The 27070-nt window shown below is 44.6% G+C and overlaps 1 protein-coding gene across 4 annotated transcripts; it reads left to right on the top strand.

Annotated features, from left to right (window-relative positions):
• The first annotated feature begins 1186 nt into the window (after nt 1–1186).
• LOC105027487 (perforin-1) lies at nt 1187–18556 on the top strand. 4 transcript variants are annotated; one of them, XM_010899607.5, is made up of 7 exons: nt 1187–1460; nt 6215–6565; nt 6667–6906; nt 9472–9670; nt 11750–12058; nt 16127–16317; nt 17297–18556. In XM_010899607.5, exons 2-7 carry the CDS (start codon nt 6222–6224, stop codon nt 17736–17738), a joined length of 1725 nt encoding a protein of 574 aa, XP_010897909.2. In that variant the 5' UTR covers nt 1187–1460; nt 6215–6221; the 3' UTR covers nt 17739–18556. The 4 variants fall into 4 exon arrangements, with proteins under 4 accessions (XP_010897909.2, XP_028978330.2, XP_028978331.2 ...); XM_029122497.2 differs by lacking the exon at nt 1187–1460 and having other exon boundaries at nt 5822–6565; XM_029122498.2 differs by lacking the exons at nt 1187–1460; nt 11750–12058 and having other exon boundaries at nt 5822–6565.
• Nucleotides 18557–27070: the final 8514 nt, after the last annotated feature.

Here is a 27070-nt window from a genome sequence, read left to right as displayed (position 1 = left end):
TGCGGGCTACAACCTGCGCGCCCCATCAAGTACCGCGTTGCTGTGCCACACCATGTGGTTTGTGAAAGGCCTGTCCAGGTGTTGTCAGGCCTGACCAGAGGGATACTATTAGATGAATGCCAACACCCCTTGGCTAGGTGGGAGAGTCGTCCTGGTACACTTCAGTCTGTCATGTTTGTAGTTCCCTGGCCCCTATTGCCATGTACTGTTTCACTGTATCCCATATGTTTTGGGGAACTACATTACCCAGTTTGGGATCTGCTAAGAGCCACTGCATATGATTTGTTCATCTCTCACCATTAAAGGACTCTTATTTTGTAAATGTGCGTCTGAAATTTTATTTTTGGGTGGATGATTTTCGGACAGTGGTAGGACAGAAAACCAGCAGGCTCCGGTCAGAACTCATAGGGCGGTTGTTGAATAATGGTGATCTGGAACTTGAATCCCATGGAAGGTTTTTTGATGCCCTCCAGTGGCCATTAGTTATTCAGGACTTTGAGAGTTCACTCTGTGGTTCTGGGGCTGCCTCAACCTTGTTAATGTAAGGCAAGAGGGTCAGTTTTTATTATTTTGGAGAAACAATTTGGTTTCTCCAAAAAAAACGATAACTTCGGTTTACAAGGATATGATAAATGAATGGTAGATGTATTTCCATTGTGCCTTTCTTCCATTGGCGTGTACATATTAGTGGCCCTAATTAACCCTCAATTATTGCTTTGTAACTTAAACCTCACCCTCAACTGGAAATAAACATTTTCCGGCTAGCATAGGATCATACACACTTTTTAAAATTGTTTTAATGCTTGTAGGAACCAGAAAACCTAAATCCGTGTTCTGTAAAATTAACCCCAAACTAAAATACCGACCCCACATGTATGGTTTTCCCCCAAACAGGAATTAGCCTTTTTTTTCAATCCAAATGGTTTGTCTTGTTTTTACAGCCTTTGTGGGTGTCTCCATGGTTACCACATGCATTATTAGACTTTGATCCCATGTGGACACACACGTAAACACACACATTCACTTAGCTATCTAATTAGGGATACCAAAGTTGAAGGGATCCTACTTTTGCCAGTCCCAAACCTCAATAACTTAACATTTATGGCCAAACTTAAACTAACCCTAATGCCTAAACCTAACCATTAGTGACTAATCCTAAACCTAACCATTAATGACTAACCCTAAACCTAACAAATAATGACTAACCCTAAACCTTACCATTAATGACCCTGAGGCCGCTTGTCACTTGTGCCCTGGGCATAAAACAAATAGATGCCTGTTTAAATTTGAGGACATTTTAACCACAGTCTGCAGACTTTTGTCCCCTTATATAGTTCAGTCAGAAACACAGATGTAATATCACACCCACTGACCCAGCCTCTATAAAAGGAGAGCCTGACCAACAGCTAGACAAACATCTGATGACCACTAACAAAGAACTACTCACAAAACTCCAAAAGGTGAGTGGATTTGCAACATTAAAAACACTGTGTTCATAGTTACTCATTTTAAGAAAAATACATAATCAGATATCAGTAGTTTAAAGTTATAATTTTTTTCTCTCTCTAAGAGAAGGGAGTGATCAATAGTGTCAAAAGCAGCACTAAGATCAAGAAGCAACAGGACGGATGTGGAACCTTTGTCTGAGGCCATTAGAAGGTCATTTGTTACCTTCACGAGTGCAGTCTCACTACTATGATGGGATCTAAAACCGGACTGGAGCATTTCACAAGTGTTATTTGTCTTTAGGATGGCATTCAGTTGTTGGGAAACACATTTTTCTAAGATTTTTGAGAGGAACGGGAGGTTCGATATTGGCCTATAATGTCGGGGTCCAGATTAGAAGAGGCTTAATTTCCTCTATTTTTAGTGAGTTTGGTACACATCCGGAGGAAAGGGAGCAATTCATTATGTTCAGCTTTGGCTGACCTAGAACAGGAAATAGCTCCTTAAGTAATTTTGTTGGAATCGGGTCTAGCTGACAGTTTGTGGGTTTAGAACTCATTACAAATGTAGTAAATGTGTTGAGCGATACGGTATCAAAAAATTCAAGTGTCCCCATTGACACCTGGTCAGGGAGGTTCAGGAAATTTTTAGGACAACTGAGATTTTGAGGACCATAACTATTTAAGGAGGAGTCAGTTATTTGTTTTCTAATGGTGACGATCTTTTCATCAAAGTAGTTCATAACTAAAGTGAAGACCCACTTCACTTGCTAAGCTATGCTTTTTTGTTAACTTTGCAACTGTATCAAAGAGAAATTTTGGATTGTTTTTGTTCAGCTCAATCAGGTTGGAGAAATAAGATGATCGAGGAGACGTGAGTGATTTTCGGTATTGTAGTGTACTGTCTATCCAGGCTAGTCTGAATACTTCCAACTTGGTGGAGCGCCACTTTCACTCCAATTTTCTGGAGGCTTGCTTAAGTGCTCTAGTATTGTCTGTCTACCAGGGAGCAAGTTTCTTGTTGCGTATTTCTTTAGTTTTTAGTGGTGCAACTGTGTCTAATGTATTTCGGGGTGTTGAGTTTAGATCCTCGATTTGATCGTTTACAGATTTATTTACTCTGTCATTAATGAGCGAACATGTAAGAATATCAAGGAATTTATTTGTAGTGCGAGAATTTATAGTACGGCTTTTGAAACTCATTGTTTGCGGAGCAAGTGGATTTCTTGTTTTAACGGTAAATGTAATAAGACAGTGATCCGATATTCCAGGATTATGGGGGAAAATTATTAGATCTACAATATCTATTTCTCGTGACAGGACTAAATCTAAGGTGTGATTGTGGCAATGTGTTGGACCTGAGACATGTTGGATAAAACCCATTGAGTCAATTATGGCTTCAAAGGCTTTTTGAAGAGGATCATTGGACTTTTCTATATGAATATTGAAATCGCCAAAAATTTGAATACTATCTGCCATGACTACAAGGTTAGACAAGAATTCTGGAAACTCATTGAGGAACATTGTGTATGGCCCGGGGGGCCTATAAATAGTAGCTATGTAAAACGATTTATCAGCCTGGTTAACTTTCATTTGTAAAACTTCAAAATAATGAAACTCAGTGATGTGTTTGAGAGTACATTTATATTTACTGTCATAAATATTAGCGACACCCCCTCCTTTTCGGGATGCACGAGGGATATGATCACTAGTATAGCCAGGAGGAGAGGCCTCATCTAAGGCAGTGAATTCATTAGGCTTTAGCCACGTTTCACATAAACCAATAGCATCTAGTTTATGATCAGAGATTAATTCATTTACGGCAACTGCCTTTGGAGGAAGGGATCTAACATTTAAGAAGAGCATCACTCCAGCTAGGATGGAGTCCGTCGCTCCTCAGCAGATCAGGCCTGGCCCTATTTCTGGGAGAGTCCAAAAAGAAAGCCAGTTATCTACAAACTCTACCTCCTGCGACGGACTGAACTCCGTTTTCAGCCAGCGATTGAGTTGCACAAGTCTGCTGTAGAGCTCGTCACCACCCCTAGCTGGGAGGGGGCCAGAGACAATTACTCGATGCCGACACATCTTTCTAGCTAGTTTACACACTGATGCTATGTTCTGCTTCATAACCTCTAACTGTTTCATCCAACGTCGTTGGTGCCAACGTGAATAACAATATCTCTGTACTCGCCAGTTTTAGACTTCGCTAGCACCAACCCCAGATTTGCGGCTACGTCGGTGGCTCTACCCCCCGGTAAACAGTGTACGATCGCCGGCTGATTCTTTAGTCTAATACTGCGGGTAATGGAATCGCCAATGACTAAAGTTTTCAGTTTTTCCAGGCCACCGGTAGAACATGCCTGCCGATCATTCCCCTCCGAAGACGGCTCGGGCCTTGACTCCGACTCCAGTGGGGAAAACCTGTTGAAAGTCTCAGTTGGATTTAGCAACGATTCAGATTTAACAGGTCGACGGCATTTCTTCCCAGTGACCAAGAGAAAGTTATTGCCCGGCTGCAGGAGCTGTGCCGGGGGGCTAACAAAACTATCGTTTCGTCCTGGTGGCACTGACGCAGTTTTTTCTGTTTCTACACAAGCATAATCCTTGCCTGACATTTGCGTCAGAAGCCGAGCCTCTAACTCTGCTATCTTTAACTTAAGACGATAGTTCTCCTCCGTGTTGTTGCTACAACAATTACAGTGATAAGGCATTGTAATGATACTTAGCCTCGGGTGTTCAGGGGTGAGTAGTCCCGTTAATTATGTCCAAAAAGAGGTTAACAGAGAAAAATATTGCGTTGGTAAAACTCTTAAAATAGAATTTTGACCAATTAGTTTATATAGAGTAAATTCGAAAAAAGTTTGGCAGGCAGCGTACAGCACGCCAACAACCCGCAATACCACAATGCAGTTCGTTCTTTTATCAATGAAAAGCATTATTCCCCTAAATGTCCCGTTTCCCAAAAATTGTAATTTAAGGGGTCCTGTTATATTTAGAAGGTCCTTGGTACTATTCCTTCAGAACCTTCTCCTCCAGGATATCCCTACATCCTGCATGGTCCAAGACAATGTCATTTATAAAGAACGAAAGGAAGATAAGTGTCAACAATGTGCTGACACTTGATAACAAAATATCTTGTAAATACATTATAAAAGTAAATCCCCCTCTGGGAAGAGAGCCAGCTGAATCTTACCTCTCTGCTCTTCATTTCCTTTGTTGGAAATGTGCCCTAATTATGGTGACTGTTTCAGGGCTCCAGAAAAGCATCTTTCACCTTTGGCTTTGGCTGCAACTGAACGTGGCTAATTAGGACTTGTTTTGGGAAGTCCCAAAGTATTATCTACACGTTGCCCCTATTTTTTGATGAGTGTTGTTTGAGGGGGTATGAGAGAAAGTTTGAAAACATTTGCTTGGTTCCTGGCAGGAATGAACATAATAGGCAGGAATGAACACAATTGACTAACCAGATGCACATTATAGCTGCTCAGACTCTACAAACCTTTAAATCACTGCTAAAGACACATCTTTTCGCTCTGGCTTTTAATCCTAGCTGACCTCGGCATCAGTTGTCTTTTTCTGTGCGGCTGTTATGTTTATTTTTATTTTCTTTCTAATTGTTACAAACTTTGTACTTGCTTATTCATGTATTTGACATTTCATCCTGTTTAGCACTTTGGTCAACCATGGTTGTTTTAAATGTGCTATATAAATAAAGTTGACAGTGACATTCACATTGACAATAGCTTGATAATCAGCTGGACGCAACAGAAATGGTTAAGGCAGGTAACAAAATCTTAAATCACACCCTTAAAAATGCCCAACTAGAAAACAAGAACATTTTGGAAAACTGTAAGATACATTACTGTAATTGATATGGCCTCCAGGACACTGAGCAATGCATTGTTGAACTTTGCCTTCTGCCTTTGCCAGTATAACAACCTGTGCTGCCTTTTCTAGATTAATGTCCAGGCACAGCAGAAGGGAATTGGGTGTGTAAATAGTATGGATGTCCACCAGTCATCCAGGACGCTGAGAAGTCCCCTGCTGAAACATCTCCCCTCCATCTCTGTCTCTGCCGCCTCTTTTCTTCTCTGACATCCCTTCCCATTATAGCCAGTATTGTTGTGTTGAAGTCAGCTGGGCCTTCAGCCTTTCCAGTAGTTCCTGTTAATTGTTCTGCCTACCTTCAAATTAAATATATACTTATTCAAAAAGTTTTAAAATCCAATTCTAATGTAGTGTAAACTTTTCCAAGCTTAGCATAAAATGTTGCTAGCTAACGTTACGTCGTATAGACAAACATATTTTAATAACAAAATGAACTTTCTGAAGTAAAAATCTAATGTTAACAACCACAAACACCAGTTTATCTTTCTGCACAATTTCAAACAAAACAATGGATACTCATGTCACAATATGAAAAATATTTTTGTTTATGACTGATTAAGAGTCTATGTTTTAATTTCATGCTTGGTTTATTAATTAAAAGACAGCATGAAGGGGGTCACGAAGGTGTGTCCTGAATCGGACCACTATTTTTGACCCCTAGTTTTGTCAGCAGCTTGACGCCATGAAGGGCACTCAGAGCGAGTGTGTAGGGCACAGAGGCAGGGTTGGAACTTGCACTTGTGTTTGTGAGCAAGATTCTTCCGCTGCCCTTGAATCTGGTAAATGCTGCAACAATTTTTGGGGGTTCAAATGAATCTTTTTTCTCCTCCATTCCCTTTGTATCTTCTCACTTGTCTCCTCCTTTTCCTCCCCACCTCCAGTTCAGTAATGCCCTCACTAGTCCCTCCCATCCTCTCTCTCCCTTTCCTCCTTTTTCTTTCTCTTTTTGACTCCACCCTCACCTGTTCCATAGACAAATCGCGCTGTGACTCCGCCCCCTTCGTCCCCGGTCACAACCTGGCAGGGGAGGGGTTTGATGTGGTGACCCTAAAGCGTAAAGGGGCCTACCTAATCGACACGAAGACCTTCCTGAACCCCGACAAAACCTGTACGCTGTGTTCCAACCCCCAACAGGGGAAAGAGCTTCAGAAACTTTCCTTGTCCGTCGTAGACTGGAGGGCAAACAGCGACTGCACTATGGACGTCACCAGTACCTCTCAGAACTCTGTCAGGTGATAAGAATGGTTAACGCTTCTGAAAACTTTACCAACATGTAAAATGGATGACAGTGTGCCTTTGTGGACAATGAACGTCTGTCCTCTTCTCTCTCCAGTGAGCTCGCAGTGGCAACTACTAACACGGTGTCTGAAAACTGGAAGGCGGGTCTGGATTATAAAATGAAGGGGTCTGCAAGTGCACCTGTGGGACCCGTAATTCTCACTGTGGAGAAGGACGTGAGTTCCGGCATAGAGATGGGCGGATCCCAGTCAGATATTACCAACTTTGCCAGGACCAAGGCCAAACAGGGAAGTCATTCATTCTACTCGCAGAATCTTACCTGCCGCCTCTACAGGTAATAGTGATGATAATGATGATAATGTTGATGTCATGCGATCACTTGATCATATGCGCTGGTGCAGAGGGGCGTGTGGTAATCTCAGATGAAAATGCATTGTAGGTAAATTCTAGTCCAATATCATCAAAACCTAGAGAGGAACCAGGCTCGGTGGGGTGACCAGTCCTCTTCTGGCGGGTGAACATTTAAAAAGATTGCGACACCCCCGCCCTTTGCCTCCCACGGGTGTGATCCACTGCCCCCCCAGCCCTGTAGACACAGTGCATGTGTGGAGATCTGACAGTCTGAGCCTGTTGTTGGTGGCTGACTTTCAGAAAGTAGTTCAAACAAAGGGTACATTAGACATTTCTTTACTTCTACCACTCAACACAATAAAACACAACCATTACCAGCCTTCAATTTCGCTGGTGGTTCTTTAGTATTTTTGAGTGATTTTCTTATGATGGAGGAGCTAAGACAGCTGTTGGAGGAACGGATCAACCGCTTAGAAGATTTAGTCACCTGAGCGCTCCTCCAGTCAGAATATGGGTCCTGTCCGGTAGGTGAATCAAAAAATGCTAATGCTAACATAGCACAACAGGCTAACCTAAGGCTAGAGAGCTCAAAAGATAAACCTATGCTTGACAGAACGCAGTCAAAACTTGTGAACAGATCAGAGCAATTTCAGAGCGAGCGACTGAATGAGACGATAATGCAGCTTGAAACGTGAGAGTGAACAATTAATTGACTGTAGCAGCTACTCTAGGTGTCGAGCTACCAAACGCTAACGGACAGACAGATTGGTATACAAGGGATTACATCAAATTTTGAGCACTCTGTTAACGACCTGGCTGACATGCTCCCCTGGTCGTGTGTTAACACCTCAGGATTAACCACAGAGGCTTTCAAACCATCAATCAATCAATCAATCAAATGTATTTATAAAACCCTTTTTACAACAGTAGTTGTCACAAAGTGCTTTTACAAAAACACCCTGCCTTAAACCCCAAGAAGCAAACAACAGTAGTGTTGAATTTCAGTGGCTACGAAAAACTCCCTAAGAAGGCCAAATTTTGGAAGAAACCTAGAGAGGATCCAGGCTCAGAGAACCAGCCTTCTCCAATGACACATCTTACTGGCACAACACTGGGGCTAGACCGAAGGCATCAACTCCAGTGGGGACTTGGTTGGACGTTGTACACTGCAGAGGCAAATCCAGCAAGAAATCAAATAAGAAAGCACCAACTTGAATCCACCACCTGAACTCTCACTGCAAAACAGGTACAATTGATTCAGAACAAAATGTGTGTAAATGTACATAGAGAAGCTAACCACAACACTAGCATTAGGGCTAACCAAAATCCAAGAAATAGCCCTAAAACCACTGATAGGACAAGGGAAAGAAGAAACTTTGCTAACTCCACATTTGATGAACCAGATACTACCTTGATTGTGGACGATATAACCAAGCATATCAGAATGGCAAAGACTAAAAACCTAACCATGGCTGACACATCGGTCAGAGAGCTAACAGAAATGTTGCCAGTTATTCTCTCTACACATCCAAGCAACATGAAGATTATTATCCACACTGGGACTTTTGACATTCTGCAAAGGAAAACTGGCTCTGAGATCCTGAACATTTATTTTTCTATACTACTAGAGAAAGTGAACAACTTTCAACAACATGTTTTCATCACCTTGGGGAAAGGAATTGGATCTTTTAGCAGACTCCTTGGGCTGAATACGTGGCTGACATCGGCGTGCCTCAACCACGGGATAAGGTTTTTTGACAATTTAAATATCTTTTGGAACTGTAAAGACCTCTTTAGACCTGATGGGGTTGATTATTATAATGTATTTTATATTTCTCTCTTTCTTTGATTTATGTCGTCATTATATTTCTATTTTTCCATCTTTTCCCAATAGTTTTCTGTAATGCAGGTTCTGGTGTTATCAGAGGAATAACCAGATTGTGTAAATGTAACAATCTGCTGATGACGGATAATGCAAGTTCTTGTGATGCTGTTTGGGCATTGATGTAGGGTGTTATCTCACAAAAGGACTGACAAGTTTATCCAAGCGCTGAAGCTTTAAATGTGGATTGGTAGTAGTGGCTTAAGGACCAGATAATGAGATAGAGAAACTAGTGAGGACAGACTGAATATTTACTCAGCTGACCAAGGCCCTGTTCTGTGGACTGACAGTGAGTCAACAGAGCAGGAAAAGAGGGCTGAGAAAGTTGGGATGAAAAGGGACAGCGAGAGTCACAGGATGTGGTGAGAGAGGAGAGTTGAGTGGAAAAGACAGAACCAGGAGACAAAAGAAGGAGTTTAGCTGATGGGAGAGGCAGGTTAGAGATGGAGAAGGACATACGGGTGAGAGAATCAAGAATCTGACATTGCCATCTGTGTAGCGAATGAGTTCGGTCCAGTCATTCACAGAAGAGAACCAAGATTAGATTTGATTATTTGGTTAACAGGCAAAGTCTGTCCATGGCAGATTCGGGATTCACACACACATAATCTCAATCAATGTATGCTTTTTAGTTTCGATTTGTGATGTCAATCTCTTGGGTTGCAGTTACAGGGTGCCAAACACTCCCACTCTCAGTACTGAGTTTCTAAAGGACATCTCCTTGAACTCTAAGGCCCATTACCGCCAACTCATCAGAACATACGGGACTCACTACATCCACCAGGTTAACCTGGGAGGCCAAGTGACGGTAACCACAGCGATAAGCACCTGTCAGGCACAGAACAGCGGTCACTCTACCCAAGAGGTACGTCACATTACCTGGTGAAATAGAGCGGTCGCATTCTATGATGAAGTAACCTTTTGGATTCATGAACGTAAATCAGGAGCCATTACATAAGACAAGATCTGGTATGAAACAAAGAGCGCATTTAGGAGGTTCTAAACCACAGCATTGGGGTTAAAATGTGCAGGAGCGTAGATCTCCAGGAACAGGGTTTGAGTTGAAACCTACAGGAGGGTAGGTCTCCAGGAACAGGGTTGTAATTAAAACCTACAGGAGGGTAGGTCTACAGGAATAGAAAACACAGCGTTGTTTCTGCCTTGTTTCTGCCTTGTTCTACTCATACATTTAAAATAATTTATAAGTTCAGTTACAGTTAGGTCCGGAAATATTTAGACACTGATACAATTTTCATACTTTTGCCTCTGTACTTTTGCCTCAACCGAGATGCATTTGAAATGCAGACTTTCAGCTTTATTTCAAGGGGTTGAAATAAATATCACATGAAACATTTAGGAATTGCAACCATTTGCGTACACAGTCCCCTTATTTCAGGGGCAGAAATGTATTTGGAAAAATTAACCCAATCATAAATAAATTACTCTGTCAAGATTTATTTGCAGCAATGAATGCTTGAAGTCTCACCAAACGCTGGGTTTCCTCCTTTGTGATGCTTTGCCAAGCCTTTACTGTAGCTGTCTTTAGTTGTTGTTGGTTCGTGGGTCTTTCTGCCTTAAGTTTTGTTTTTAGCAAGTGAAATGCATGCTCGATTGGGCTGAGATCAGGTGCTTGACTTGGCTTTCGCAGTATGTTTTGGGTCATTGTCCATCTGAATTTGGCTGAATCTGAGCAGACAATATACCCCTATATACTTCAGAATTCATCCGGCTGCTTCTGTCTTCTGACACATCATAAAAAAACATTAGTGACCCACTGCCATTGGATGCCATGCATGCCCATGCCATCACACTGCCTCCACCATGTTTTATAGATGATGTGGTATGCTTCAGATCATGAGCTGTTCCAAACCTTCTCCATACTTTTTTCTTCCCATCATTCCAGTACAGATTGATCTTAGTTTCATCTGTCCAAAGAATGCTTTTCCAGAACTGGGCTGGCTTTTTTAGATGTTTTTTGGCTAAATCTAATCTGCCTTTCTATTCCTGAGGCTAATGAATGGTTTGCAGCTTGTGGTCAACCCTCTGTATTTGCTCTTGTGAATTCTTGTCTTTATGGTAGACTTGGATAATGATATGTCTACCTCCTGTAGAGTGTTCTTCACTTGGCTGGATGTTGTGAAGGGGCTTTTCTTTCCCATGGAAAGGATCCTACGATCATCCACCACTGTTGTCTTCCATGGATGTCCAGGCCTTTTTGGTGTTGCAGAGCTCACCAGTGCGTTCTTTTTTTCTCAGAATGTACCAAACTGTTGATTTGGCCACTCCTAATGGGTCCACAACAGCTTCCAAATGCGAATGCCACATCTGGAATCAACTCCAGACCTTCTACCTGCTTAATTGATGAAGAATTAATGTAGGTATAGCCCACACCTGTCCATGAAACAGCTTTTAAGTCAATTGTCCAATTACTTTTGTCCCTTGAAAAAGAAGGGGCTACATATTAAAGAGCTGTAATTCCTAATCCCTTCCTTCAATTTGGATGTGAATACCCTCAAATTAAAGCTGAAAGACTGCATTTTAAGCCCATATTAATTATTTAACTGTAATTTGAATATATTTTGGTAAGCAGCCAAAATAACAAAACTTGTGTCAGTGTCCAATTATTTCCGGACCTACAGTGAGAGAAAAAAGTATTTGATTCCCTGCTGAATTTGTATGTTTGCCCACTGACAAAGAAATGATCAGTCTATAATATTAATGGTAGGTTTATTTGAACGTGGTCATGGTCGGAAAAGGGTGGCTTGCCCACTTCAGATTGGTGGAGAGTGCCTGCCTATCTAGCAGTCAGTCAAAATAGTTATTAAAATAGGACCGGTTGTCTGGGCAAATACATCACCATTATTATCCACTTCCTCCATACTTTTAATACTATTCATTACTCTGCATACAGTCTATCCTCTCTCTTTCTCTCCTCACTTCTCAGGTGGAATCATGCTTATCTATGGGTTTTAAAAAAAACATTGGATTGGGAGTAAACGCTAACTTCCACAAGTGCGCTACAGTTCTCGACAGCCATTCCTCAAAGAGCTCCTCCGGCTCAGAAATCTTCAGCCAATACTCCAGGGTTACGGGAGGTTCCAGTTGGACTATGGACATGTCACCCAACAGTGACAATGTTGAGGGGTTCAGGAACTGGAAGAGCTCCCTAAAGGACCACCCGGACATCATCTACTATAGTCTGAAGCCTCTACACCAGCTCATACCCGACCCTGTGGCCCGGCAGGGTGTGAAAGTACAGTATGCTTTTCATTTTGATAAATGTGGTAACAAACACTACGCAGGCAATGGACTAGACCACCTTCTATTTAGTGGAAAGAAGGAATTTGATTGGATTTCCTGCTGTCTGCCTAAAAGGAATAACAAGTCATTGACTGATGCCAAATTGGATTTGGCTTCATTAAATAAGTTTTGAATGTGGATTTAGGTAATTCCTTTATAAGGTAATTTATTTTACAAACCGGTCGGTAAATGTTTTGTTTAAATACTGTTCTTAATTTAAAAAAAATATATATATTTATGACTTTTTGCCTTTGGGTACAATTTACCGTCTTTAGAATGAATAATACACAATGCAATATATTGATATGGGTGCTTATATTTTGATAGTTTTGTCATTACCACATGATTGTGACATCATCATTAGTGCTGCTGGCAGAATACTTGTCCACAACGTACCCCACCTATGAATATTTAGTTCCGAACTAGGGGTGTCGCGATATACCGTGATATTTAAAAAATGAAACGTTAATAATACACATATGATGATATCTTATTCACTACGGAAGAAACTTACGTTGTATTTTTCCAAAATCTCCTCTTGGATTTTTGATTATTCATGTCATCTATAGAAAAACAAATGACGCATGTGCTTAAACTAAGAATCTGGACCTGTGCACTGGCATTGAAATCAACTCGTTAGCCCACTAGAACCCCGGGTTGAGACCTGCAAAGACATGCCGTTTTCATAGCCCATACACTTGGAGAAAAGTATGTGGTATTTTTCCCCAATCTCCTCTCGGTTTTTCGATACCTTACTCATGTCACCTATAGACAAACGATGCATGTGCTTAAACTAGGAGTCTGGACCTATACACTGGCCTAGAAATAAACTTGTTAGCCCAACTAGAGATCCGCAAAGATGCACCTTTCTTGTAGCCTATACACTTATAGAGAATTATGTTGTATTTTTCCAAAAGTTCCTCTCCGGTTTTTGATACCTTATTTGTGTCACCTATATAAAACACATATCAACCCCTCTTATCTGGACAGCTACATGGTGTGCAGGCATTTAACCCATTGAATTACACACCTAAACTGGTCAAGCTATTGTCTTTTGATGTTTATGCTGAAATGTGGTTAAAGAATGCCTGTAAACATTAGATTTCCTGAAAGATGTTAGCCACAACATAATACTTTATGAAGTATCTCTATTACATTTTTCCCAAATTTAACCAAATGCATGAGGTAGGCAACTTGAATAGGCAATGGCATAAGGTAGTCATGGTGGCTAGAGATGTTATATACAAACATTAAATCAGGGTACATCTGTAATTCATGCAGAGCACAGTTGTTTGCTTATTCCACTATGAGAATATGTTTTGGTGGTAACATTAATGCTTAGCTTAGATTAGCAAAAAACTTAAATAATGACAACTTACCATGCCACAAGCAAAGTGTTAGCAAGTGGATTCATGCAACAGAGCTAGGGGAGCCATGGCTTGCATTCTCGTTTGATGGTGTTTTCTAGTGAGGTGCGGGACGCAAGGAGAGATATTCCCATTTCCTCACATCCATTGCACAAACGCATGTGTAGCCTACTAACACTTTTTTAGGCTGTTGTTGTTAGACTACTGCCGAGTAAACACGATTCATGACATGAATGCCAACTCTCCAAATATATTTTGAAAACAAATGCCTGCGAAGTGCTCAGGTCAAGTCAACCGACAGTGAAGTTACTGGTATACCATAAATGCGTGATAGTAGCGCGATCCTGTCAGCTCCAACTAAAGTCAAGATCTTACTGGATGGCGCCGAGGCCTAAAAATAAACAAGAAACCAGGCAAGCCCAGTTCAGCTGGCCCGCAATAGAAAGTATGGCGCTCTTGAGATTCAAACGCGGGTCGCCGACATGGAAGGCTGTGTCGCTAACCACTTCACCGCAGAGCCAAACGTTCAATGGGTGTCAGGTCAAATGACGAGGGAATCGTGGAAATAAAATGTATAAACGTTGCTCTCAATAGATTGGAAGTTAGGTCTTCCAAGTGAGAGGTATTGTTTTTAATCACTACGCTAAACACCATCGAGCATTGTGTTAAACTGACTAACGTTTCTTATTAAGTTTACCTCCACCATAGCATCTATGAACTGTATTGCTTTTGCCACTAGCAGTTTTAACAACTTATTAGCCAGTAATAGGCTTACTAGTATCTACTAACTTCCTAAGTATATTCATAAGAATTGAGCAATTGCTAGGGAGACTGAAGATGTACTTTTCCATGCCAGAAACAGTCAAAATATAACCATATACAGTTTTAGTTAAGGCTTACTATAATGTAACTACTGTTTGTTGTAGCCAGCAAATGTGTTTGTCTATCCTGACCCAAAACGCATGCACGGATGCGTACCTCGAAAATCCACCAGAAACCGACGCAATATAACAGTAAATTGTTTTATTTCAGGCTTACTATAATGTAGATACTGAAGGTTTTAGACAGCAAAGTTTTCATCTATACAGAATCATTCATAATGCGTACTTCGCCTTGCCTGTGAGGAGATACAAACGTGGGACCTGTAGTTAAAAATCCCGCTTCTCTAACCACTACACTATTTAACAAGGGTCAGTCAATCAGTAACAGACATTCGCTCTTCTTGGCTGGCTCCGCTCATGTGATTCGGCAAAAATTAGTTAACAGTGACAAAAAAATGAACAGTGTTAAGTATTATAAATTAATCGCACACGTTAACTTTGACAGCTCCAGTTAATTCATGAGTGTATAGGCTAAGACTCGCAGCTTAACCCTCCTATTGTGTTTGGGTCAAATCTGATCCATTTTCAAGTTTAGATGTGTGGAACATAATTTTAACATTTTCTGATCAAAACAAGGCTGTGTTACATCCTCAACAGTGGCCTAAAACACACATTTTCTTTTTTTTAAAAGCCTATACAGTGGATATAAAAAGTCTACACACCCCTGTTAAAATAACAGGTTCTTGTGATGTAAAAGAATGAGACAAAGATAAATCATGTCAGAAAATGTTTCACCTTTAATGTGACCTATAACGTGAACAATTAAATTGAAAAACAAACTGAAATCTTTGAGGGGGAAAAATAAAAAACATACCTTTTGGAATATGGCACAACAGAGACATTACCAAGAACTGGATGTCCCTCAACCTTGGTCTGATGAAACCAAGGTTGAACTTTTTGGCCAAAATTCCAAAAGTTATGTTTGGCACATAAACAACACTGCACATCACCCTAAGAACACCATACCCACAGTCAAGCATGGTGGTGGCAGCATCATGCTTTGGGGCTGTTTTTCTTCAGCTGGAACCGGGGCCTTAGTCAGGGTGGAGGGAATTATAAACAGTTCCAAATACCAGGCAATTTTGGCACAAAACCTTCAGGCGTCCATTAGAAAGCTGAAGATGGGGAGGAAGTTCACCTTTCAGCACGACAGCGACCCAAAGCACACATCCTAATCCACAAAAGCATGGCTTCACCAGAAGAAAATGTACGTTTTGGAATGGCCCAGCCAAAGCCCAGACCTGAATCCAATTGAACATCCGTGGGGTGATCTGAAGAGGGCTGTGCACTGGAGATGTCCTCGCAATCTGATAGATTTGGAGCGCTTTTGCAAAAAATAATGGGCAAATATTGCCACGTCAAGATGTGCCATGCTAACAGACTCCTACCCAAAAAGACTGAATGTTGTAATAAAATCAAAAGGTGCTTCAAAAAAATTTTTATTTAAGGGTGTGCACACTTATGCAACCAGGTTATTGTGAGTTTTTTATTTTTCCCACTCAAAGATTTCAGTTTGTTTTTCAATTGAATTGTGCACATTATCGATCACATTAAAGGTGGAAAATGTTCTGACATGTTTATCTTTGTCTCATTCTTTTACATCACAATAACCTGGCATTTTAACAGGGGTGTGTAGACTTTTTATATCCACTGTATATTTATTTATTTATTTCATACTATGGCACATTTAGTCCTCATAGTTTATAGGGAATTCTTATAACTGTCTGCAACTACTGCCAATTATTTATACAACATTTACTTCAAAACACAAAGAAGGCTGTCCAGGAGTACCTGATTGAGAATGCCATCATGGAGACCAGAGAACTGCCCTGTGGGGACCCCAACTCCAAGAAGGATTCATTCTGCTGCTTCAAGAGTGTCTCACAGGGACACCTGGTGGTGACAGTGGTCAGAGCCTGGGACCTATACGGAGACGCTGAGTGGATACAAGGAGAAACTGATGCGTAAGTTAGGTCATTTCTTCCCTTCAGTCCTCGGCTGAGTAGAGTTGAAATTCTGTTCAATGGCCATTTTTCTGACAGGCTGATGGCCAATGGGGGTGTTTTTAAATTACTTTTACAATTTTTTGGTTTTTATAATAAACAGTTTTAAGCGTCTGGCTAACCATTGGTCAACAGCCGGCCCTCCAACCAAGATGGGATGGCCCGCGTATCTGATTGGCTTGGCTCAGATTGTTCTTATTTTCTTTAAAATTTATGTCAAAAGCAAACTCGGAAAGTGTTGTGGTCGAAATGTACTGACGGCAATATTTATTTTCATAATTACTCAGAAGGACTTTTCCTGTAGGAAGTTAATAGGTAATATTGGTCAGTGTTGGTGAAGCCGTTGGGTTCTTTTCATCTTAGATGCTTTGACAATTTCTGCTGTAAATAAATTGTAAAAAATGATTTTTTGGATAATGAGGGTCACAGAGAAGTCCTTTACTAACTCTGGTGTTGATAAGAGGCTGCTGCCCCCTGAAGGGGTTGGTCCTATTTTAAGACTCCCTCAGATGAAAAGCAAAACATTTTGTTAATGTGAGCTTGTATCAACCATAAGGCAAATACCAACAAAGTCTTTAATGTATAGGTCAAAGGTCTACTTATACATTATAATGTATAAGTCAAAGGTCTGCTTAGACATTAGAATGTATAGGTCAAAGGTCTACTTAGACTTTAGAATGTATAGGTCAAAGGTCTACTTAGACATTAGAATGTATAGGTCAAAGGTCTACTTTGACCTATACAACGGCATTCTGCCCGTTTCAAAGGCAAGCTTCGAGTAAACCAATTGAGTAAACCAGTCAGATAAATTTTGGCCTTCATTGCAGTTGAGCTCCCAGGAACATGTGGTCCTAAACATGCAGCTTAATATTTTGCTCTTTAGGCTAACAACAATCTTTCCATTTTGTTTTCAACTTCCTGTTTCTTTGCATGCTTATAGGTACGCTGTGGTCACCTATGGTTCCAAGATAAAACATACCGATATGATCACATCCCAAAATCCTGTTTGGAATGCATTGTTGGAAATGGGGACCTTTCAGAAAGACGAAGAGCTGACGGTGATTGTCATGGACCAAGACACACTGGATAGCAACGACAACCTGGGGAGCTGCACCAAAACCATCCATCAGGGGACACATGAATATAATTGCTCCCTCACTACGGGGACTGTTGAGTTCCGCTACACCCTCACCTGTGAGCCCTACCTGATTGGGGACCAGTGTGAAACCTACAAACCTTCCGAAAACATTGTATACAACTATTTCAATATCACTGAATTTGAACCGTTTCAGCCTAACAGTAAGAGTGTTACTCTTTTCTCTGACCTTCCTACCCAGAGTTCAGCACTCGCATTCCTATCGTTCATTTACATGTTTTTGTAATTTATTAATGTGGATGAAGTCCAATCAATGGATCTGGTACCCTGAGCTCAGGCTGTCTGTAACTGTCTCAAGGTTGTTCTGACCTTTTGTGTATTCCATAAGTGTCAGTGGAATCATGTTATTGTGTTATCCCAGGGTTGTACCCAATGCAACTTTTAACCAAAAATGTCAGTCAATCAACTGTTTTCATGTGCGATAGTCCAAAAATGGGTGGGTCCAATGAAGTGTAAAACGTATTAAGCATTTTCTAGTTCTATCAAAATGTAAGGACAATACAAGACGTTATGAGAATTCACTCCAATATGTTAATTATTAATTTGTTAAAACCGTTGAATGCAAATCAGCTAGTAGAGTTGTTGGAATTGTACAGATTTCTTTTTAATACCTGATCTAGGAGTCATGATGGGGGATGTTTAGCTGATGCATAATTAGCTGGTGTCTGATTGGCTGGTATCTAATTAGCTGGGGTCTGATTGGCTGGTATTTTATTGGCTGTCCTATGATTGGCTGGTGCCTGACTGGAAGATAATTTTACAGTTGCCAGATCTAACCCCAGAGATGACCAGGTGAGAATGCTGTAATTTTGTCCTTAAGCCAGACATGTAACCTGAATTGCTCCGGGGTCAATGTTCGAGTGGCTTTGACCCTTTCTGCCTCAGAGTGGGATTTGCAAAAAAAAAAATGTTTAATTCAAGCCTGCATATTATAAACCTTGTACTAGAATCTTGGTTATTATATTAAGGATCTTGGTAAAATTCATTATTGATTTTTTATTTCCTTGTGCCTGCTCTCTCTCTCTGTCTCTCTCTCTCTCTCTCTATCTCTCTCTCTCTCTCTCTATCTCTCTCTCTCTCTCTCTGTCTCTCTCTGTCTCTGTCTCTCTCTCTCTCTGTCTCTCTCTCCCTCTGTCTCTCTCTCTCTGTCTGTCTCTCTCTCTCTCTCTTTGTATCTCAAAGCTATGGGGCCTGTCTTCCTGGCTATGATCTCTACATCTACTCCTGGCTATGATCTCTCTCTCTCTGTCTCTCTCTCTCTCTGTCTCTCTCTCCCTCTGTCTCTCTCTCCCTCTGTCTCTCTGTCTCTCTCTCCCTCTGTTTCTCTGTCTCTCTCTGTCTGTCTCTCTCTTTGTATCTCAAAGCTATGGGGCCTGTCCTCCTGGCTATGATATCTACGTCCTTCCCTTGTTCTCTCTGATCATGCCTAAACTCTTTTCTGTCAATGTTTTTATGGATACTAAGTTGTACTTCAAATGTATTACAAGAGTGGTATTATTCAAATATATTCATGTCTTTGTATTTGAATATATGTCTACAAAATTGTATTTTACGTGAACTTACAAAAAGAGTCCTTGAAGTTAATCTAATTTTAAAGGTAATAAAAATGTATAATCAAAGTATATTCCTTGTAATTTTCTTTCATTTCTATTTCTATATATTGAAAATAAGTTCTACTTGGCATTAATATCTGGGTAATTGTGATGCCATATAATGAAAGTGTTTTTGAAATGATATTACAATCCTTCAGAGACAAAAACTGCTTAAAACAGGTATTTAATTGCTCGACTAGATGAAAAATACAAGACATGGTAGATTATAATACGACCTGATCTCATGGTATCATGGGGATCACGACATGGTAGATTATAATACGACCTGATCTCATGGTATCATGGGGATCACGACATGGTAGATTATAATACGACCTGATCTCATGGTATCATGGGGATCACGACATGGTAGATTATAATACGACCCAATCCCCTATGTTAAACATAAATAGGTAACCTGTTGGATAGTTCTAACGTGTTCAACCTCTTGGTGAGGGTACATTTGTCTACCTCTCTAGCCGCAAGAATGTTGAAACATCACTTGGATCCCAATTTCCACAGTTGTCCTGCAATGACAGAAAGCAACACAGGCTGATGACTTATTCATCAGTTTTAGTCGGTAATCAAGAGCACATAACAGTAATATTATAACAGCTCTGGGCAGGTAAATAACACTGTTATGTTATTGTTATGTTGATGTAATACTTCTTCTGGTGTGTTCTATAGATGTCAGTTACCTGGTGTGTTCTATAGATGTCAGTAACCCACTCTGTCCTATAGATGTCAGTAACCCTGTCTGTTCTATAGATGTCAGTTACCTGGTGTGTTCTATAGATGTCAGTAACCCACTCTGTCCTATAGATGTCAGTAACCCTGTCTGTTCTATAGATGTCAGTTACCTGGTGTGTTCTATAGATGTCAGTAACCCACTCTGTCCTATAGATGTCAGTAACCCTGTCTGTTCTATAGATGTCAGTTACCTGGTGTGTTCTATAGATGTCAGTTACCTGGTGTGTTCTATAGATGTCAGTTACCCGGTCTGTCCTATAGATGTCAGTAACCTGATTTGTTCTATAGATGTCAGTAACCTTGTGTGTCCTATAGATGTCAGTAAACCTGTCTGTCCTATATATGTCAGTAACCCTGTCTGTCCTATAGATGTCAGTAACCCTGTCTGTCCTACAGATGTCAGTAACCTGGTGTGTCCTATAGATGTCAGTAACTGTCACGGCTTCGGGGTTTGAGGAGCAAGGAGGAGCAGGAGAAGGCGTGGTGGAAGGATATTTAATCGTATCCACTCGAACATATACAGCGTAAGCTGAACAAAGCGTAGCACAGCTCTACACACAGGTAGAGACAATCACACACAAAGACAGGGGGAGCAGAGGGAACATATATACCGGGGGAAACAGCGATGATGAGGAACAGGTGCACTAAACGAGACACAGGTGAAATGTATGATGAGATGGTGGTGTCAGAAGGCCGGTGACGTCGACCGCTGGGGCCCGCCCACTGCAGGGGGAGGTGAACCAGCAGAGGTCGCAGTTGTCACAGTACCCCCCCCCTGACGCGCGGCCCCAGCCGCGCGACGACGCCGGCCTCGGGGCCGACCCGGGGGGCGCGGAGCAGGGCGGTCCGGCCGACGCTGATGGAAGTCGCGGACAAGGACGGGAGCCAGGACGTCCTTCACCGGAACCCAGCTCCGCTCCTCCGGGCCGTACCCCTCCCACTCCACGAGGTACTGGAGGCCCCCCGCCCGGCGCCTCGAGTCGACGATGGAGCGGACAGAGTACGCCGGGGCCCCCTCGATGTCCAGAGGGGGAGGGGGCACCTCCCGCACCTCACACCCCTGGAGGGGACCATCCACCACCGGCCTGAGGAGAGACACATGAAACGAGGGGTTAATACGGTAGTCGGGGGGAAGGCGTAACCGATATGTTACCTCGTTGACTCTCCTCAGGACTTTAAAAGGCCCCACAAACCGCGGGGCCAGCTTCCGGCAGGGCAGGCGGAGGGGCAGGTCCCTGGACGAGAGCCAGACCCGGTCGCCCGGCCGATACACCGGGGCCTCCCCGCGGTGGCGGTCTGCAGAGGTCTTTTGACGGCGGACAGCGAGCCGGAGGCGGGATTGTACTGCCTCCCATGTGCCCGCTGCCCGCCGGAACCAGTCGTCCACCGCAGGGGTACCGGTCTGGCTCGGCGTCCACGGCGCCAGGACCGGCTGGTAGCCCAGGACGCACTGGAAAGGCGTCACTCCCGTGGAGGAGTGGTGCAGAGAATTCAGTGCGTATTCCGCCCACGGCAGAAACTCTGCCCACTCCCCCGGCCGGTCCTGGCAGTAGGACCGGAGGAACCTACCCACTTCTTGATTGACCCGTTCCACCTGCCCGTTGGACTGGGGATGGTAGCCCGAGGTCAGGCTGACCGAGATCCCCAGGTGCTGCATAAATGCCTTCCACACCCTAGACGTGAATTGGGGACCCCGGTCAGACACGATGTCCTCGGGCACCCCAAAGTGCCGGAAGACGTGTGTAAACAGGGCCTCCGCGGTCTGTAGGGCAGTAGGAAGGCCGGGCAGGGGCAAGAGGCGGCAGGACTTCGAGAACCGATCCACAACGACCAGGATGGTGGTATGGCCCTGGGAAGGGGGGAGATCAGTCAAAAAATCAACAGAAAGGTGGGACCATGGTCGTTGTGGAATGGGCAAGGGGTGCAACTTGCCCACCGGTAGGTGCCGGGGTGCCTTACTCTGGGCGCACACCGAGCAGGAAGAGACGTATACCCTCACGTCCTTGGCTAAAGTGGGCCACCAGTACTTACCGGCCAGGGCGCGCACTGTTGGCCCGATGCCAGGATGACCGGAGGAGGGAGATGTATGCGCCCAGTAGATGAGGCGGTCGCGGACAGACGCCGGCACATACGTACGGCCCTCAGGGCATGTGGGCGGAGAGGGCTCGTCGCGCTGCGCTCGGGCGATGTCCGCGTCCAGTTCCCATACCACCGGTGCCACGATGCATGACTCCGGGAGCACGGGAGCATCATCCACAGGCCTCTCCTCCGTGTCATGCTGGCGGGACAGCGCGTCAGCCCCGACGTTCTTACTCCCCGGCCTGTAAGTGAGAGTGAACACAAACCGGGTGAAGAACATAGCCCACCTTGCCTGGCGAGGGGTCAGCCTCCTCGCTGCCTGCATGTACTCCAGGTTCCGGTGGTCAGTCCAGACGAGGAAAGGGTGTTTAGCCCCCTCTAACCAGTGCCTCCACGCCGACAGAGCTCGAACCACGGCCAGCAGCTCACGATCACCAATGTCGTAGTTCCGCTCCGCCGCACTGAGCTTCTAGGAGAAGAAGGCACAGGGACGGAGCGTGTTACGACACCCCGTCCGCTGGGAGAGGATGGCACCGAGCCCACAATCGGACGCGTCCACCTCCACGATGAACTGGAGCGACGGGTCGGGATGGGCCAGGACCGGAGCGGTGGTGAAACGGTGTTTCAGTTCCACAAACGCCCGCTCCGCGTCCACGGTCCACCTCAACCGGGTCGCCCCCCCCTTCAGAAGGGAGGTGATCGGAGCCGCGACCTGGCTAAAGCCCCGGATAAACCTCCTGTAGTAATTAGAGAAGCCTAAGAAACGTTGCACGTCCTTGACCGTGGTTGGGGTCGGCCAATTACGCACGGCGTCAATGTGAGGCTCCTCCATAGCCACACCTGTGCTGGAAAAGCGATATCCCAGGAAGGACACAGACGACTGGAAAAACAGACACTTCTCGGCTTTCACGTACAGGTCATGCTCCAGCAGTCGAGCCAGCACTCTGCGCACTAACGAGACATGTTTGGCGCGGGTAGCAGTGAATATCAAGATGTCATCAATATACACTACCACTCCTTCGCACAACAAGTCCCGGAATACGTCGTTGACGAAGGACTGGAAGACTGAAGGAGCATTCATCAACCCGTACGGCATCACTAAATACTCGTAATGGCCAGATGTGGTACTAAAAGCGGTTTTCCACTCGTCTCCTTCCCGGATACGCACCAGGTTATAGGCACTCCTGAGGTCTAATTTAGTGAAAAAGCGGGCCCCGTGCATCCTCTCCACCTCCGCAGAGATCAAAGGGAGAGGGTAGCGGAACGGAATGGTGATCTTGTTCAGCGCCCGGTAATCGATGCACGGGCGCAAACCACCGTCCTTCTTTTTCACAAAAAAGAAACTCGAGGAGACCTGTGACTTGGAGGGCCTAATGTATCCCTGTTCCAACGCTTCCGTAACGTAGGCGTTCATAGTCTCCGTTTCGGTGCGAGACAGTGGATACACGTGACCCTTCGGGAGTGCGGCTCCGTCAACGAGGTCTATCGCACAATCCCCCAGCCGGTGTGGTGGCAACACAGCAGCCTTGGCTTTGGAGAAAACCGTAGCCAAGTCCCTGTATTCGGGGGGAATGGGCACGGCGGACGCACTGTCTGGACTCTCCACCGAGGTCGAGCCAACGGAAACACCCAAACACCTACCCTGGCACTTCCGCGACCACCCCGACAGACGTCGACTAGACCAGGAGATGACGGGGTCGTGTAGGGATAACCAGGGGAAACCTAAAACTATTGGGAATGTGGGTGAGTCGATTATGTGAAAGGATATGGTTTCACTGTGTCGGTTGTCGGTAACCAGGAGGAGGGGAACAGTGCAACTCGTGACCAGACCTGACCCTAGTGGCCGGCTGTCTAGAGCTCTCACGGGCAGGGGGGTGTCGAGGGCCTGGAGGGGTATGCGTGACCGCAGGGCAAAAGACTTATCCATGAGATTTCCGGCTGCGCCTGAGTCTACCAGCGCCTTACACCGGGAGAGCCGCGGAAAGCCGGGGAACCTAACAGGGACAGTGCACATAGAGAGGGAAGAGGTTAGTGGTGAATGTGCATGTGCTACCTGGGGTGATGCGGAAGTGCCCTGCCTGTCACCTCTTGACTCGGGGAGGGAGGTGCGGTGCGGCGCGGTTGTACGGCCTCGTTTCCTCTTGGAGGCACTCCGCACCTCTCCTCCCCTACACCTGCCCGACAGCGCAGCCGCCCCCAGGGCCATGGGGACGGCGGCGTCTGGTTGGCAGGGTGGAACGGGCGGGCCTCTTCCGGGACGTCCTCGGGCAGCTAGCAGGTTGTCGAGACGGATGGACATGTCCGCCAGTTGGTCAAAGGAGAGGGACACGTCTCGACAAGCCAGCTCCCTCCGGACGTCCTCGCGAAGGCTACACCGGTAGTGGTCGATCTGAGCCCGCTCGTTCCACCCCGATCCCGCTGCCAGGGTCCGGAACTCCAGAGCGAATTCCTGCGCCGATCTCGTCTCCTGCCGTAGGTGGAACAGTCGTTCACCCGCCTCTCTCCCTTCGTGTGGATGGTCGAACACGGTTCGGAAGCGGCGGGTGAAATCGGCGTAGCTGCCCTGGGTGGGCTGCTCGGTGTTCCAGACGGCGGTGGCCCACTCCAGGGCTTTTCCGGATAGGCAGGAGACGAGCGAGGTGATCTTCTGAGCCTCGGTCGGCGCAGGGTGCATCGCCTGGAGCGCGATGTCCAGTTGTAGGAGGAATCCCTGGCAGCGGTCCGCCGCCCCGTCGAAGTCCCTGGGCAAGGGGAGATGCAGTGCCCCCATGCTAGGCGGCGAGGAAAGGGCAGGCGGAGAAACGGCCGGTGCTGCGGGGGTCTGCTGGCTCAGCTCTAGGCGCTGTACCGCTTTCAAGATGTTGTCCATTGCCGCGCCTAGGCTGGCCAGCATTGTTGAATGTACTTGGACCGCCTCCGCAACACCGACCTTGCCTGTGGCTCCTGTAGGCTCCATATCCTTGCTGTCTTTCTTGGGTGTGTGATTCTGTCACGGCTTCGGGGTTTGAGGAGCAAGGAGGAGCAGGAGAAGGCGTGGTGGAAGGATATTTAATCGTATCCACTCGAACATATACAGCGTAAGCTGAACAAAGCGTAGCACAGCTCTACACACAGGTAGAGACAATCACACACAAAGACAGGGGGAGCAGAGGGAACATATATACCGGGGGAAACAGCGATGATGAGGAACAGGTGCACTAAACGAGACACAGGTGAAATGTATGATGAGATGGTGGTGTCAGAAGGCCGGTGACGTCGACCGCTGGGGCCCGCCCACTGCAGGGGGAGGTGAACCAGCAGAGGTCGCAGTTGTCACAGTAACCCTGTCTGTCCTATAGATGTCAGTAACCTGGTGTGTTCTATAGATGTCAGTAACCCACTCTGTCCTATAGATGTCAGTAACCCTGTCTGTCCTATAGATGTCAGTAACCCTGTCTGTCCTATAGATGTCAGTAACCTGGTGTGTTCTATAGATGTCAGTAACCCACTCTGTTCTATAGATGTCAGTAACCCTGTCTGTCCTATAGATGTCAGTAACCCTGTCTGTCCTATAGATGTCAGTAACCCGGTCTGTCCTGTAGATGGTAGCACCTCCACAGAGACACTGCAAAGTTTAGTCAGCCCCACACAGTATTTATCATCAGTTTCACACTATGAGAAGAAGACTGGTAGAGAGGGAAGATCTGAAAAGGGCAATAGAGAGAGAGGAATACATAGGTGGGAAGAAAGAATAGAGCCATTTTCCTCAAACTTCTGAAACCCTCACCTCAACTTTGTTAAAGAATATCTTGATTCTAAAATAACTCCTATAACTTATATTTAGCACTGTAAAGGCATATATTTTTAGCCTTTTTCATGCTGGTCCCCCACAGAAATTGAACCATCGTCCACCTTGGCATTGCTGTACCTTCTGAGCCTCTGGGATGGAGGAAGTTAGAGACAAGGAGTTTGGTGGACAAGAGTCAAACGAGATGATATCTTCAACAGCATGAGAATGAAGTACTCTCTCTTCCTCTGCCACACCTTTCTCTATCTCTGTTTATCACAGTCTACATCTCTTCTCTCAGTCTAGCTTTGGGTATCACTTTTTCACAATTTACACCTCTCTTTACTCCCTCTCTCTCACTCTTCCTCTCTTTACTCCCTCTCTCTCCTTCTTCCTCTCTATCCACCCCTTCCTTTCTCTCTCTGTCTCGATCAGTACTTTTGTCTCTCCCGAGGGGGATTTTGCATCTGACGCTTCGGGGATGTCCTGAACTATATATAACCTCAGAGGCAAGACACACACAGACACACACATACACACGTGCACGCAAACAGAAAGAAGCAGTAGTGTGGTCATCTACAACAACAGCCCCCGGACAGACACACTCAGAGGGGGCACATCAGTCATCATGGAGCCTGACACACCCTGAGGTCCCTATACACTGGTCTCAATCCCAATGGCACCCTAGAACATTTCAAGTGCACTTCTTTCGAACAGGTCCAGTGAGGAATTGGGTTGCGACTTTGGAGGCTGCCACTGTCGTCCCAAAGCTTGATCGCTTAAAACGTTTTGCGATGGCACCGTGTTTCCTCACGGGACTCTCGTTCGAGGATGGAGCACTACACAGGAAATAGCGCGTCATTTGGGACACACCCGCTGTCATCACTGAGTGTGACAGAATCCAGTGAATCAGCGTTTTTTTTAATTGTATTCTCATGAGCCCTGAATAAGAAATGAACTTCGGTGATCAAAGTCATCCTACACTGACCTAATGTAAGAAATAGTGTGTTATGAGTGGATCTATTCTCATAACTCGCAACCTCTAATATGCTTAGAGCCCCACTTTGGGTCCCCAACCCATAGTTTAAGAAGCCCCGCACTGAGTTTGTCTGTCAGTCTGATCAGAAACAGAGAGACACGTTTAGCAACTCAGACAATAGAAATGCACATATATAGTAATTATTTTCAATTATTTCTGTTTCCTTGGCGATGAAGACAATACCACAATCTGTTTTTGGAGAGAAATTAAGAGAAGACAGACACAACTGTCAAACAGTGGGACATTTAGGACAATGGATGTTTGACCATTTTATCAGAGCCGGCAGATAATGTTCTTATGTTTCTGTTAGCAGTGTGGGTTACAGTTATTGT

This window comes from Esox lucius, chromosome 9, assembly GCF_011004845.1.
Source record: "Esox lucius isolate fEsoLuc1 chromosome 9, fEsoLuc1.pri, whole genome shotgun sequence".
Taxonomy (NCBI): Eukaryota; Metazoa; Chordata; class Actinopteri; order Esociformes; family Esocidae; genus Esox; species Esox lucius.
The sequence above is the reverse complement of the archived record's forward strand: the minus strand, read 5'-3'. Positions and strand labels throughout refer to the sequence as shown.